The following is a 13,584-nucleotide window of genomic DNA, read 5'->3' as shown; positions in this document are numbered from 1 at the left end:
AGGAAAAGGGGAGGGAGGCCGCAGCAGCTAACTGACCCTGACCTTGCATGTGGCCCTCTCGCAGAGCTGTGAGTTAGCGACCACCCTGCTCTTTCTACACGCGTGTGTGTTCCAGGTCTTACACGCACCAGTGCCGTACACACACACACACACACACACACACACTCTCACACGACAAGTCTGCATAAATAAGATACATTTATAGCACTGAACGTTGGTTGCATTGTTATGGAGGTTGAGTACCCTATTATCTGATTCTCTGTAGAGACCAGGTTAGTTGGGCGAGGGATTAAATTTATACGAGAAGCTGTTTCACAGGAAGGAAGGAAAACTCGAGGCAGCAAGGACTGGCAGAGCTTGAACTCTGGTTTCAGTCTGTGTTTCATGGGCTTAATTAATTATTATTGGTTCCTCCTGTTCCTCTTTTATACCCCACAGTTTCCTGATATCCTTCAGCAAACAGCTTCCGAGATGGCCGGGACCTTGCCCCCCAGAGAGTTCCTCCGGGCTGTCTTTGACTCTGTTCGGAACAGCAGCGAGAGGGTCCCCAGCACTGACCCCAGTCCAGGTGAGTGTTTCCAGGGCGCCTGTGCCCGTGCTGTGGCGGCCGCGTTTATGCTGAGTCACTGGCATCAAGAAGATACTTGGTCCAAGGCGCTGGATGAAGTGTTTGCAAAGCAACAGGGTGGCACAGATCCCCCGGCCACGGAACCACAGCTCTGCAAAGTGATTTGGAAGCACATCCCGCGGGGCTCACCCAGACTAGTAGGTTAGTGGTGAACACATGTAACATACCTACCTTCCTTCCTTCCTTCCTTCCTTCCCTCCCTCCCTCCCTCCCTCCCTCCCTCCCTCCCTCCCTCCTTCCTTCCTTCCTTCCTTCCTTCCTTCCTTCCTTCCTTCCTTCCTTCCTTCCTTCTTCTCTCTCTCTCTTTCCCTCCCTCCTTTCCTCCCTCTCTCTCTCTCTCTCTCTCTCTCTCTCTTTCTTTCTTTCTTTCTTTCATTTAGTGAGAGGAGGGGAGGCAGAGACCGACTCCCGCATGCACCCTGACTGGGATCCACCTGGCAAGCCCACTAGGGGGCGATCTCTGCCCATTTGGGGCCCTGCTCTGATGCTCAGCAACCGAACTTTTTCTTAGTGCTTGAGGCAGAAACCACAGAGCGATCCTCAGTGCCCGGGGCTGCAGGAGGGTGGCAGAGAGAGAGGGAGAGAGAAAGAGAAGCAAGAGGGGAAAGGGTGGAGAAGCATATGTGTGCCTCTCCTGTGTGCCCTGACCGGGAATCGAACCCGGGACATCTATATGCTGGGCCAACACTATCACTGAGCCAACCGGCCAGGGCCACAACAAGCAGCATTTCAAAGAGATTGACTGAATGGAGCCCAAATGGCTGAGTGGGTCTGTGTGCAGTGCTGGGCCCAGGCTGGCCGGTGTGAACCCTGGGGCTGCCGCTCACTGGCCGTGTGATTGTGGGTGAGCTTCTCCACCTCTCCGTGCCTCCGTGCTCACGCTCTGTAAAACGGAACAATAACAGTCCCTGCCTGAGCAGGTTATTGTGAGGCTTCGCGGGTTTAAACCTCTAAGACGTTCCCGACAGTGCCTGGCAGGTATGTGGGCAATGCTCCGTGTTAGGTGTTTTAATTATGACCGTGCACCTACTCAGTGCAGACATGTGCGCCAGGGAGGAGGCGACAAAGTTACTCAGACCCGGTGAGAACGGCGGTAATCACAGCTGAGAGTCCCTGCTTGCGCTCTGTGGTTCCTGCAACCAATGATCCCTGAGCAGGATGTGTGCACAGAACACGAAACCCCACCCTCAAGGAGCCTGCTTTCCAATGGCTGGGGGTGGGTGGCCCGACAAGAAGTTACACAGTAGCATGTTGTGCGATGGTACAAGGACCGAGAAGGAAAGTGAAGGAGGCAAGGGTTGCAAGTCTGAGTGGGGGACTGGAGTTTGAAAGGGAGCCTTTTCATTTCCCTGAGAAACTGACGTTTGAGTTAAGATCTGAGGCAATGGGGGGGAGTTTTGGAGTCTTCCAGGCAGAAGAAAGTGTGAGAGATGAGAGGCCAGTGTGGCTGGAGTGGAGTCAGACACAGGCCAGTCATCTAAGGCCTTTTATTTTTTTAAATGTATTATTATTATATATATTATTATTTTGAGAGAGAGAGAGAGAGAGAGACAGAAATGGAGAGAAATGAGAAGCATCAACTCGTAGTGGCAGCACTTTAGTTGTTCATTGATGGCTTTTTCATACATGCCTTGACCAGGGGGCTCCAGCCAAGCCAAGCCAGTGATCCCTTGCCCCCTTGCTCAAGCCAGTGACCTTGGGCTCAAGCCAGTGACCTTGGGATCACGTTGATGATCCCGCGCTCAAGCTGGCAACCTCAGGGTTTTGAACTTGGGACCTCAGCATCCCAGGTCAACGCTCTATCCACTATGCCACCACCAGTCAGGCCATGGGGGTCCTTCTAGAAAAACCCTAAGGACTTGGGCTTTTACCCTGGGTAGGTGTTTCAGGGCGCATCTCAGCACAGAAGTGTAACAGTCTGATTCATGTTGGGTGATCATCACGCCAGGCTTTGTCTTCCCTTCATCTCTGTCCTGTGAGGTGGGCCCTGTGGGTCTCTCCCATTTTCTTGAGAAAGGAAATTGGGGTTTAGAGAGATGAAGAGACTTGGGCAAAGTCACAGCATTAATAATTAGCAGCTCCTCGGCCCTGCCCAGTGGCTCAGTGGCTAAAGCATTGGCCTGGCATATGGATGTCTGCAGTTCAATTCCCGGTCAGGGCACAAAAGAGAAGCAACTATCTGCTTTTCTCCCCCTCCCTCTCCTCCTTCTCTCCATCTTCCCCTCCTGCAGCCAGTGGCTCAGTTGGTTTGAGAGTTAGCCCTGGGTGCTGAGGACAGTTCAGTTGGTCAGAGAGTGCCAGCCTCAGGTGCTAAAAATAGCTCCATTGATCTGAGCATCGACCCTAGATGTGTGGATCCCAGTTGGGGTGCATGTGGGATTCTGTCTCATTCTCTCTCCTCCTCTCACTTAAAAAAAATAATTGACAGCTCTTGGATTTGACACCAAATATGGTGGAGTTGACTACTCTCCTCACAGCCTCTCAATCCAGTTAAATGGCAACATTCCTAGTCTTTCCATCCTTGGGGAGGGTGCTGTTAGCAGTGCGTGATCCGAGTTGCCATTAGTGGTTCTGGGTTATCAATCACTGCTGTGCTTGCAGTAATGGATGGATTAGCAGAATTACTACTTGGTTTCATTTTAGTGAATTGGTGTGTATGTCTGTATGTTTGTGTATGTGTATGTGTGGATTCATTCAACAAGCATTTGCTAAACACCTGCTTCTTGCCAGGCTGGGGAACACAGTGAGGGTAAGACCAGGTTCCTGTTGCCCTGTTGAATCTTTCTGTGCCTCTAGTTCTGTGTTGTCACCGGACCCTATTTTCAACAGAAAGTGGGGAAAAGGGGGCGTCTAGAAGGGATGGGTCTTCTGTTCCCTCCAAGTGGGTTATGACAGCAATGTTGGAGGACCTCACACCGTGCCCTTGGCCTGGTCCAGTGTCACCTTGCGATTGGAGTCCAGTGAATTGGCATTGATGATGCAATGAGAAGGGAGGGGCGCGGAGCTTGGGAAATGCCCCGGGGGGGTGGCTGGGCTGGTGCTGGTGGCTCTGTCACCATCTGGGGTCCAGGATGGCTCTTCATAAGACAAGGAGCCTTGGGGTTTTCTCCCGGTGGAGCACCTCTGGGCCGCCAAATACGTTTCCGTGCCGAGGAGGGGTAGCCGGTTTGGCCAGGTGTGTCTCAAGTTTTTCAAAAGAGCAGAGTGGGTAGGTTTCTCCCATTGCCAACGAAGCAGGAAGTCCACTTCTCCTCTGTCTGGGGTGGAGTGGGGGCACAGCCTGCCCCGGGGTCTTTATGGAGGGCAAAACACCCCCCTTCCCACCCTTAGGAGCGATCCCCCCTCACCAGTCTGGAGGCCTTCACTCTGGGTTTCCCACCGGACTGTTTGGGGTGCTGGCGCAGGCGGCCTACATGATGAGAAGTAGGCATTGCGTGTTCACGGCGCTCCCGACACGAAGTGCTCTGTGTATGATAACGCATCCAGTCCCTCACAGAACCTCGACGAGGCCATTTTCTCCCCGTTTTATAGTTGAGGAAACTGAGGCACAGAGGGGTTACGTAGCTTTGGGTCGGGATTTACAGCCAGAACTCTTCTCCAGCGGCGCCTGTGGACCTCAAGGCCGCTCGCTGGCCGTCTACCGTCCTGTGGCAGAAGCTCCTACTGGGTGCACGCGGCTGGCTGCGCAAGGCGTCGGCGTGCACGCCATCTTGTCACCAGGTCGTTAGTGAGAAATGGCCGACGTGGGGTTCCACCGGGTCCCCGAGCCTTTGCCTGTCAGCATCCACGCTGTACGCCTCTCCTGGGTAAATCCAGCTGCAGAAGGGTGTTACCCATTTCGGTAAAGAACAGGCTGGCCCTTCCTGACCGTCTCTGTCCTTCCTTCCTTCCCCGTGTGTGGGAGGAGAGCCAGTGCCCCGGGGGACTTTCTGCTCCCATCCCGGGGAAGTGAAGGTCGAGGCCAAGCCTGCGTGACGGAGGCCATGGTGTCCAGGGAAGGCCCCGAGGACGTGGGTGTGTGGCCCTGCTGGAGCTTTCTGCGGGTCAGGACTCAGACAGCAGATGGATGGTGCTATGTCTCAGAAAGGGCAAGAGAAATCTAATCCGTCTTGCCAAACTAAATAATAAAATTGGACACTGGATTCTGCTTGTTAGTTTCTCACACAAGATGACAGATTTCTGCTTAATCAATCGGACAGCCGATCTCACCAAGGCACCCCAGTCCTGGAGAGATTGGGGTCCTCCACCGGCAGTGTTGTTGCTGCCTCATTCCTTTGTGGGCTCCTCTTCATGAGACCCTGAACAATAACAACACCCGTGTCCCCCCATGTTCAGGTTGCCATGGAGTCGAGGCTCCCACTTCTGATGACATCTTCCGGTTGGCTGAAGCCAATGCCTGCTGGGACCCCCAGGCCCTGCTCTGCATGGAGGAGGACACCTTCCTCAGGAGTGTGGATCTTCTGGGGGCTGTCCGGGGTTTCAGCTGGCCTCAGCTGATGACCCTGAAGGAGAAGGCCGTACAGGTAGAGCCCCCCTGTGGCAGGAAGCGTGGAACCAAGGGCCAAACCCAGTGCCACGCTCCCAGCCCCTCTGTGACAGGGGGTTCCGCTGCCTCTGACCGCGGCGGCTTCTCAGGAATGGTGCCTTTCCTTTCTCAGAATCCGTTGCAAATTCATCTGCACACGTAGCAGGAAAGAGTAGAAACAGAGCAGAAGACGTTTGCCGTTTTTATAAAGGTCCCTTTGAGTGGCTTGCGTCAGCTTTTAGGATTGTTGTGGAATATAGAGTCACCCCAGCGGGCGAAGCCATTAAATCCCTTGAAATTACATTTATAACTATGTTTTAAATGGCTGATCCAAATTTATTCTAGAAAAGTCAGAAGGTCAGAATTAAGCAAAGAAAATATAACTTAGAGACACAGAGAAAAAAGTGTGGGGGTGGCAGGAGGGAAAGGCAGGCGGAAGAGACATGACTCGGGGGGGTGGACACAGAAGCAGCAAGGACCGTGTGCTGTGGGAGCGTGTGCTGTGGGACCGTGTACTGTGGGACCGTGTGCTGTGGGACCGTGTACTGTGGGACCGTGTGCTGTGGGAGCGTGTGCTGTGGGACCGTGAGCTGTGGGACCGTGAGCTGTGGGACCGTGAGCTGTGGGACCGTGTGCTGTGGGACCGTGTACTGTGGGAGCGTGTGCTGTGGGACCGTGTGCTGTGGGACCGTGTGCTGTGGGACCGTGTGCTGTGGGAGCGTGTGCTGTGGGAGCGTGTGCTGTGGGACCGTGTGCTGTGGGAGCGTGTGCTGTGGGAGCGTGAGCTGTGGGAGCGTGTGCTGTGGGACCGTGTGCTGTGGGACCGTGTGCTGTGGGACCGTGAGCTGTGGGACCGTGAGCTGTGGGACCGTGTGCTGTGGGACCGTGTGCTGTGGGACCGTGTGCTGTGGGACCGTGTGCTGTGGGACCGTGAGCTGTGGGACCGTGTGCTGTGGGACCGTGAGCTGTGGGACCGTGAGCTGTGGGACCGTGTGCTGTGGGACCGTGAGCTGTGGGACCGTGTGCTGTGGGACCGTGAGCTGTGGGACCGTGAGCTGTGGGACCGTGTGCTGTGGGACCGTGAGCTGTGGGACCGTGAGCTGTGGGACCGTGTGCTGTGGGACCGTGAGCTGTGGGACCGTGAGCTGTGGGACCGTGTGCTGTGGGACCGTGTGCTGTGGGACCGTGAGCTGTGGGACCGTGTGCTGTGGGACCGTGAGCTGTGGGACCGTGAGCTGTGGGACCGTGTGCTGTGGGACCGTGAGCTGTGGGACCGTGTGCTGTGGGACCGTGCTCCGGACACCCGCATCATCTCATCGGCCAGGGTCACCCCAATAAGTTTAATACATTTAAAAAGAAGAAAATTTTTTTTAATACATTAGAAAAAAATACATTTTTTAAAAAAAATTTTAAAATTTTTATTTTTTATTTTTCTGAAGCTGGAAATGGGGAGAGACAGTCAGACAGACTCCCGCATGCGCCTGACCGGGATCCACCCGGCACGCCCACCGGGGGCGACGCTCTGCCCACCAGGGGGCGTCGCTCTGCCGCGACCAGAGCCACTCTAGCACCTGGGGCAGAGGCCAAGGAGCCATCCCCAGCGCCCGGGCCATCTTTGCTCCAATGGAGCCTTGGCTGTGGGAGGGGAAGAGAGAGACAGAGAGGAAGGAGGAGGGGGAGGGGTGGAGAAGCAAATGGGCGCTTCTCCTATGTGCCCTGGCCGGGAATCGAACCCGGGTCCCCTGCATGCCAGGCTGACGCTCTACTGCTGAGCCAACCGGCCAGGGCAGAAAAAAATACATTTTAAAAATGATAAAATAAATGTCAGGAAATAATAAAGATCAGTCATCGTTTTCTACTCGGAGAGAAACACTGTTACTATTTTGGTCTGTTCACCTGAAGCTTACTAGATGTCTGTATATACGTGGAAAACATATTTATATGTTTCATCTCTTTACTTCGTATATTCTTACATATATATTTACCAGAAAATAATAAACACTTACCTACACCTCAATAACTTCTGCTCATACCCCGTAGTATACAATGCATATTTTTTCATATTAGAATTATGAATCTAGGGCTGTGGCCGGTTGGCTCAATGGATAGAGCGTTGGCCTGGCATATGGACGTCCCCGGTTCAGTTCCCAGTCAGGGCGCACAGGAGAAGCGACCCTCTGCTTCTCTTCCCCTCCCCCTCCCTCGTCTCTCTCTCTCTTCCTCTCCCGCAGTCGGTGGCTCTGTTGGTCTGAGTGATGGCCCTGGGCGTGGAAGAGAGCTTGGTTGGTTGGAATGTCAGCCCCAGAGGGGAGTTGCTGGGTGGATGGATCCCCGTGGGGCGCATGCAGGAGTCGACCCACTTCCCTTCCTCTCACTTAAAAAAATAAAATAAAAAAGAAATATATGTCTATATCAGCATTTTAAATAGCTATATAATATTTTATTTTATGACTGGTTCTAATTTATTTAGCTAATTGAAAGACGTTTAGATTGTTTATATATTTTTTAATGTTTTAAAAGTCCATATTGGTACATATTTCTTTGGGAACTTGTCTGTTTGTTTACTTAGGTTAAATTCCCAGAGGTGGGATTTCTAGGTCAAAGAGTATAAATATTTTAAAAACTTTTATTACATATAGCCAGATTATCTTCTAACAAGCCTGTATCAGTTTATATTCCCAGCATCGACAAATGAGGGTACCCTCGTTTACTCCCGGTCTCTCCAGCACCATGACGGTCATTCTCTTTACTCCTTATCAGCATCACTGGCCAGCACGGTCTCCTCTGATTGTGGTTAATGTGTATTTTTATTTTTTAATTTTTTTAATTTTTTGTTTTGTATTTTTCTGAAGCTGGAAACGGGGAGAGACAGTCAGACAGACTCCCGCATGCGCCCGACCGGGATCCACCCGGCACGCCCACCAGGGGCGACGCTCTGCCCACCAGGGGGCGATGCTCTGCCCCTCCGGGGCGTCGCTCTGCTGCGACCAGAGCCACTCTAGCGCCTGGGGCAGAGGCCACAGAGCCATCCCCAGCGCCCGGGCCATCTTTGCTCCAATGGAGCCTCGGCTGCGGGAGGGGAAGAGAGAGACAGAGAGGAAGGAGAGGGGGAGGCGTGGAGAAGCAGATGGGCGCTCCTCCTATGTGCCCTGGCCGGGAATCCAACCCGGGTCCCCCGCACGCCAGGCCGACGCTCTACCGCTGAGCCAACCGGCCAGGGCCAATGTGCGTTTTTAAAATTATGGCCGAGACGGAACTTTTCCCCGTATGTTTATTTCTTCTTTTGTGATTTTCTGGTCATGTGTTTTGTCTATTTTTTTTTTTTAAAGACAAATAGAGTCATGTTTTTCTTACTGATTTACGAAAGAACTTGGCATAGACAAGAGGTAGACCCTGTGTCTGTTTTAAATGTGGCCAGTAATGGTCAGTCTAACCTGGCTTTTCTTTCTTTCTGTTTTTTATCCATCGGGAGGTCTGGGACGGGCCTTCTTTCTGGAGGGAACACCATGTCGTCTCCCTGGGCCGCATTGCGCTGGCTCTCAACGAGACTGAGCTGCAGCAGCTGGACCTCGGTTCCATCGACACCGTGGCGTCCCTGAGCCAGCAGCCAGGATGGAGCCCAGGACAGGTAGGTGGGTGCTGCTGGGCCTTCTGTTCTAAAACATTTTTATTTTTTATTTTAGTGAAAGGAGGGGAGGCAGAGAGACAGACTCCTGCATGCGCCCCGACCGGGATCCACCTGGCAAGCCCACAAGGGGGCGATGCTCTGCCCATCTGGGGCCATTGCTCCGTTGCTCAGCAACTGAGCCATTTTTTTTTTTTTTAGTGCCTGAGGCGGAGGCCATGGAGCCGTCCTCAGCATCTGAGGCCAACTCACTAGAACCAATGGAGCCTCGGCTGTGGGAGGGGAAGAGAGAGAGCAAGAGAGAAGGAGAGGGGAAGGGGTGGAGAAGAAGTAGATGGGTGCTTCTCCTGTGTGCCCTGGCCGGGAATCAAACCTGGGACTCCTGCACACCAGACCGACGCTCTACCACTGAGCCAACCGACCAGGGCCACTGCTGGATCCTTTAAATATTCCATCACCATTGTCATTTTTGAATCTGTTTCTATTGCATAATTTCCCCCCTAGTCATGGGTCATATTTTCTTATTTGCAAACTTACTAATTCTGACTGGCTGGCAGGCATCGTGAATACTGTAATATACTTCTGAGTGCTTGGTTTAGCGATACCCCTTGGAAGAGTATTGGGCTTTGTTCTGGCATAGATTTAAATGACCATACAATCAGTTTGATTTGAGTGGGTGGGTGGGTGGGGCTTCCGTTTGAGTTTGATCAGGGCAATGATAGAGTGACCTTTCTTCTGGGGTTAACTTACTCCCATGACTGAGACATGGGTTTTCTGAGGACACTACCCAGTAAAGCTCTGTCTGTTCCAGTGCCCCCCTCCTCTGACTGGTTGGGAAGGGGAACTCTCTCTAGCTCCCTGCGGGGTCTGGGGGTTGTTCCACCTGCTGTTTTCTGATGCCTCGTTCTGATATTTATGTGGAATTGTACCTCTTGCCCATGTAGATCAGTACTCAGCCGGACTTGGGAAGACCTCACTGCGGATCTCTGGAGTGAGCTGTGTCTGGGAGGTCTTTTTTTTTTCCCTCTCCAGTGCTCCCCACAAATTATTAAGTACCCTGATGTCTCTGAACTTGGATCTCCATGTCCTCAAGTCAGCGGGACCACTGGGCTTGTCTGAGCTCCCTTCTCTGCCCGGTGGTCTGGGGGCTGCCTCTGGGCAGTGAACAGTTTTAGGGTTCACCTTATTGGCCTTCCTTTTTTTTTTCTTTTCAGAATTATAGTCTTGGGCTCCTTGTTGTCCAGCATTGACTATAGTCACCATTTTACTCAACTAGTTTGGTTTTCTTGTTGTTGTTTTTTGGTGGGAGGCTGAGTCCTGGGTCAGTCGACCCTTCGTGGGCTAAAGAAGTCCTCTCCAGGACTCGTTTCAGCCGGGGAGGGAAGCCACTCTTTCGTGTTGTTGGAAGGGGGTCCCGGCTGCTCCGTGTTAACCCGCGCCTTTCCCAGGCAGCCTGCCCCCAGTGGTCATCCTTAGCAACAACAGGCTTCCATCATATCTAACTTGCAGCTCCACAAACACTCCCCTGTCCTCATTAATTTTTGAAGAAGTCCCAGCATTGACTACAATCACATTACTGCTTCTGCACAGTCACTGTGGTCAGGGGTAGAAGAAGTTGGCTGGTCAGGGAGTGGTGTCCATCTCGCCACGTCCACATGAACTGAGAGGGGGGAGCCAGGTGTACGGGAGGCTGCAGAAAAGTCCCCCCCCCCAAGGTGTCTGCGTCCTAATCCCTAGAACCTATGAATATGTTCCCTTCTGTGGCAAAAGGGACTTTGCAGAGGTGACTAATTTTAAGGACCTTGAGATAGGGAGTTAGTTAGCCTGGATTGCCTGGTGAGTCTAGTGTCATCACAGGGTCCTCATAAAAGGAGGCTGGAGGGCCCCAGATGCAGAAGGGGATGTGAGGAATGGAAGCGGGGGGCCCAGGAGATTCGAAGGGGCTGTGCTGCTGGTTTGAGGGGGCTGTGCTGCTGGTTTGAGGGGGGCTGTGCTGCTGGTTTGAGGGGAGCTGTGTCTCAGGGAGCATAGACGGCCTCTAGCAGCCGGGAAAGGCAAGGACGTGAATTCCCTCTACAGCCTGTGGGAGGAACGCACCCTGCCGGCCCCCTGTCAGACTTAGGACCTCCAGGACCGTGACACAGTGAACAGGTGTGGTGTTCAGCCACTCAGCCTGGAGTCGTGCGTCAGAGCAGGGAGAGGAAATAAGGACTGGTGGTCCCCAAAAGCATGGTGTCATCAAAGAAAGGGAGCCTGGACACTGGGCAGGAGCAAAGCACGTCCCCCTCGCATGAACTGTGGTCGGGGTCCCTGTGTCGCTGTAGTCGGGGTCCCTGTGTCGCTGTAGTCGGGGTCGCTGTGTCGCTGTAGTCGGGATTGCTGTGTCGCTGTAGTCGGGGTCGCTGTGTCGCTGTAGTCGGGATTGCTGTGTCGCTGTAGTCGGGGTCGCTGTGTCGCTGTAGTCGGGGTCGCTGTGTCGCTGTAGTCGGGGTCGCTGTGTCGCTGTAGTCGGGATTGCTGTGTCGCTGTAGTCGGGGTCGCTGTGTCGCTGTAGTCGGGGTCGCTGTGTCGCTGTAGTCGGGATTGCTGTGTCGCTGTAGTCGGGATTGCTGTGTTGCTGTAGTCGGGATTGCTGTGTCGCTGTAGTCAGGATCGCTGTGTCGCTGTAGTCGGGGTCGCTGTGTCGCTGTAGTCGGGGTCGCTGTGTTGCTGTAGTCAGGATTGCTGTGTCGCTGTAGTCAGGATTGCTGTGTCGCTGTAGTCGGGGTCGCTGTGTCGCTGTAGTCGGGGTCGCTGTGTCGCTGTAGTCAGGATTGCTGTGTCGCTGTAGTCGGGGTCGCTGTGTCGCTGTAGTCGGGGTCGCTGTGTCGCTGTAGTCGGGGTCGCTGTGTTGCTGTAGTCGGGATTGCTGTGTCGCTGTAGTCGGGGTCGCTGTGTCGCTGTAGTCGGGGTCGCTGTGTCGCTGTAGTCGGGGTCGCTGTGTCGCTGTAGTCGGGATTGCTGTGTCGCTGTAGTCGGGGTCGCTGTGTCGCTGTAGTCGGGGTCGCTGTGTCGCTGTAGTCGGGGTCGCTGTGTCGCTGTAGTCAGGATTGCTGTGTCGCTGTAGTCGGGGTCGCTGTGTCGCTGTAGTCAGGATTGCTGTGTCGCTGTAGTTGGGGTCGCTGTGTCGCTGTAGTCAGGGTCCCTGTGTCACTGTGGTCGGGGTCCCTGTGTCGCTGTGGTCGGGGTCCCTGTGTCGCTGTAGTCGGGGTCCCTGTGTCGCTGTGGTCGGGGTCCCTGTGTCGCTGTAGTCAGGATTGCTGTGTCGCTGTGGTCGGGGTCCCTGTGTCGCTGTAGTCGGGGTCGCTGTGTCGCTGTAGTCGGGGTCCCTGTGTCGCTGTGGTCGGGGTCCCTGTGTCGCTGTAGTCGGGGTCCCTGTGTCGCTGTAGTCGGGGTCGCTGTGTCACAGAACTCTGCATTCAACCTGGCCCCGAGGACTCAGTGAGTTAATGCATGTGAGGCTCTATGAACAACACCTGGTACATAACATTTGATAAAAATTAGTGTTTTTTTTTAAGTGAGATGAAGGGAGATAGTGAGACAGACTCCCACATATGCCCTGACCAGGATCCACCTGGAAACTCCCATATGGGGCTGACGCTCAAATCAACCAAGCTATCCTCAGCACCCAGGGCTGATGGTCGGACCAACTGAGCTATTCTCAGAGCCTGGGGCAATGCTCAAACCAATGGAGCCACTGGCTGTGGGAGGGGAGGAGGGAGAGAAAGGGAAGAGGGACAGGGAGAGAAGCAGATGGTCACCTCTTCTGTGTGCCCTGACCGGGGAATGAACCCAGGGTAGCCACACACCGGGCCGACACTCAATCCAGTGAGCCAAACGGCCAGGGCCAAAAATTAGTCGTTTTCATTGTCATTGTTGCCATCAGTGTCATCATCACACTTTCTCTTTCTGGCAGTTGAATAGTTTCCTCATTGGCGAGGTGAGAATTCTGGTCAGACCCGGAATCTGAGGTCCCTTTCGCTCTGACATTCTGCAGTCTCGGGGTTCTGCAACCGGACAGCTGGTTTTGTCTGACTTGAGAAGTGCCACACCCCACTTCCAACATTCAAACCATTCTGTTCACAGTCTGGAAGGAAACAGAAAAACACACCCGAGTGGGAAGCTACCGCGCCTCTTCCCTTGTGCACCGATTTTAATTTCCTCGGGCGGCAGTGAGATTTGTCAGTGCGTTTGAAGAGGCGATGAAAACCTCACATTTGCATAGATCATTGGCACTCTGTTTCTCGACTTTTAGCTCCCAAATCAAACCCTGAAATGAATGTTTCTAGACTAATCGACCTGGCGGAACTCCATTAACACAGAGTTCGGCTTAAAAAAAAAATAAAAAAACCCACGTAAGGAAGAAGAACCTATTGCCGAAAGCGGCAGAATGAACAGAGCGACGGAACCTACAGCCGTTCCTCTTCCGGGGCTCATTGTCGCTTAAACGTGTTGGTATTAATTGCCTTGGAATCATCACAGATACAGTAGTTGTCCAAGACATTCCAGTAAAGTATATTTGAGCTCATCAGCGGGCAGGCTGAGCTCGCATTACCCGGGTCCCAACAGCGAGGACAATTTCATACCACCTCATCAGAGTCATTTTATTTGCATTGTAATTTTTGCACTTTCATTTTAAAACGAGCATTGCCTGATCGTTGGAAGAGCACCTACTGCTATGAATCAACTCACCCTCACCGTCTCTCCAAACCCTGACATCTTCTCCGGCTGAGGGGACGGACGGACTCTGGAGTCAGACTGCCTGAG

The 13,584-nt window shown here is 53.4% G+C and overlaps 1 protein-coding gene across 1 annotated transcript in view; it reads left to right on the top strand.

Annotated features, from left to right (window-relative positions):
• The window catches only part of OTOA (otoancorin), a 77,871-nt gene that overhangs the window by 48,537 nt on the left and 15,750 nt on the right, over positions 1–13,584 (top strand). Inside the window, exons 21-23 of the mRNA XM_066276847.1 lie at positions 439–568; positions 4,964–5,151; positions 8,626–8,781. Coding sequence (XP_066132944.1) covers positions 439–568; positions 4,964–5,151; positions 8,626–8,781 — 474 coding nt within the window. The remainder of the gene's footprint in view (positions 1–438; positions 569–4,963; positions 5,152–8,625; positions 8,782–13,584) is intronic.

The sequence above is a fragment of the Saccopteryx bilineata genome, chromosome 4 (assembly GCF_036850765.1).
Source record: "Saccopteryx bilineata isolate mSacBil1 chromosome 4, mSacBil1_pri_phased_curated, whole genome shotgun sequence".
Taxonomy (NCBI): Eukaryota; Metazoa; Chordata; class Mammalia; order Chiroptera; family Emballonuridae; genus Saccopteryx; species Saccopteryx bilineata.
This window is presented reverse-complemented; position numbering and strand designations above follow the sequence as displayed.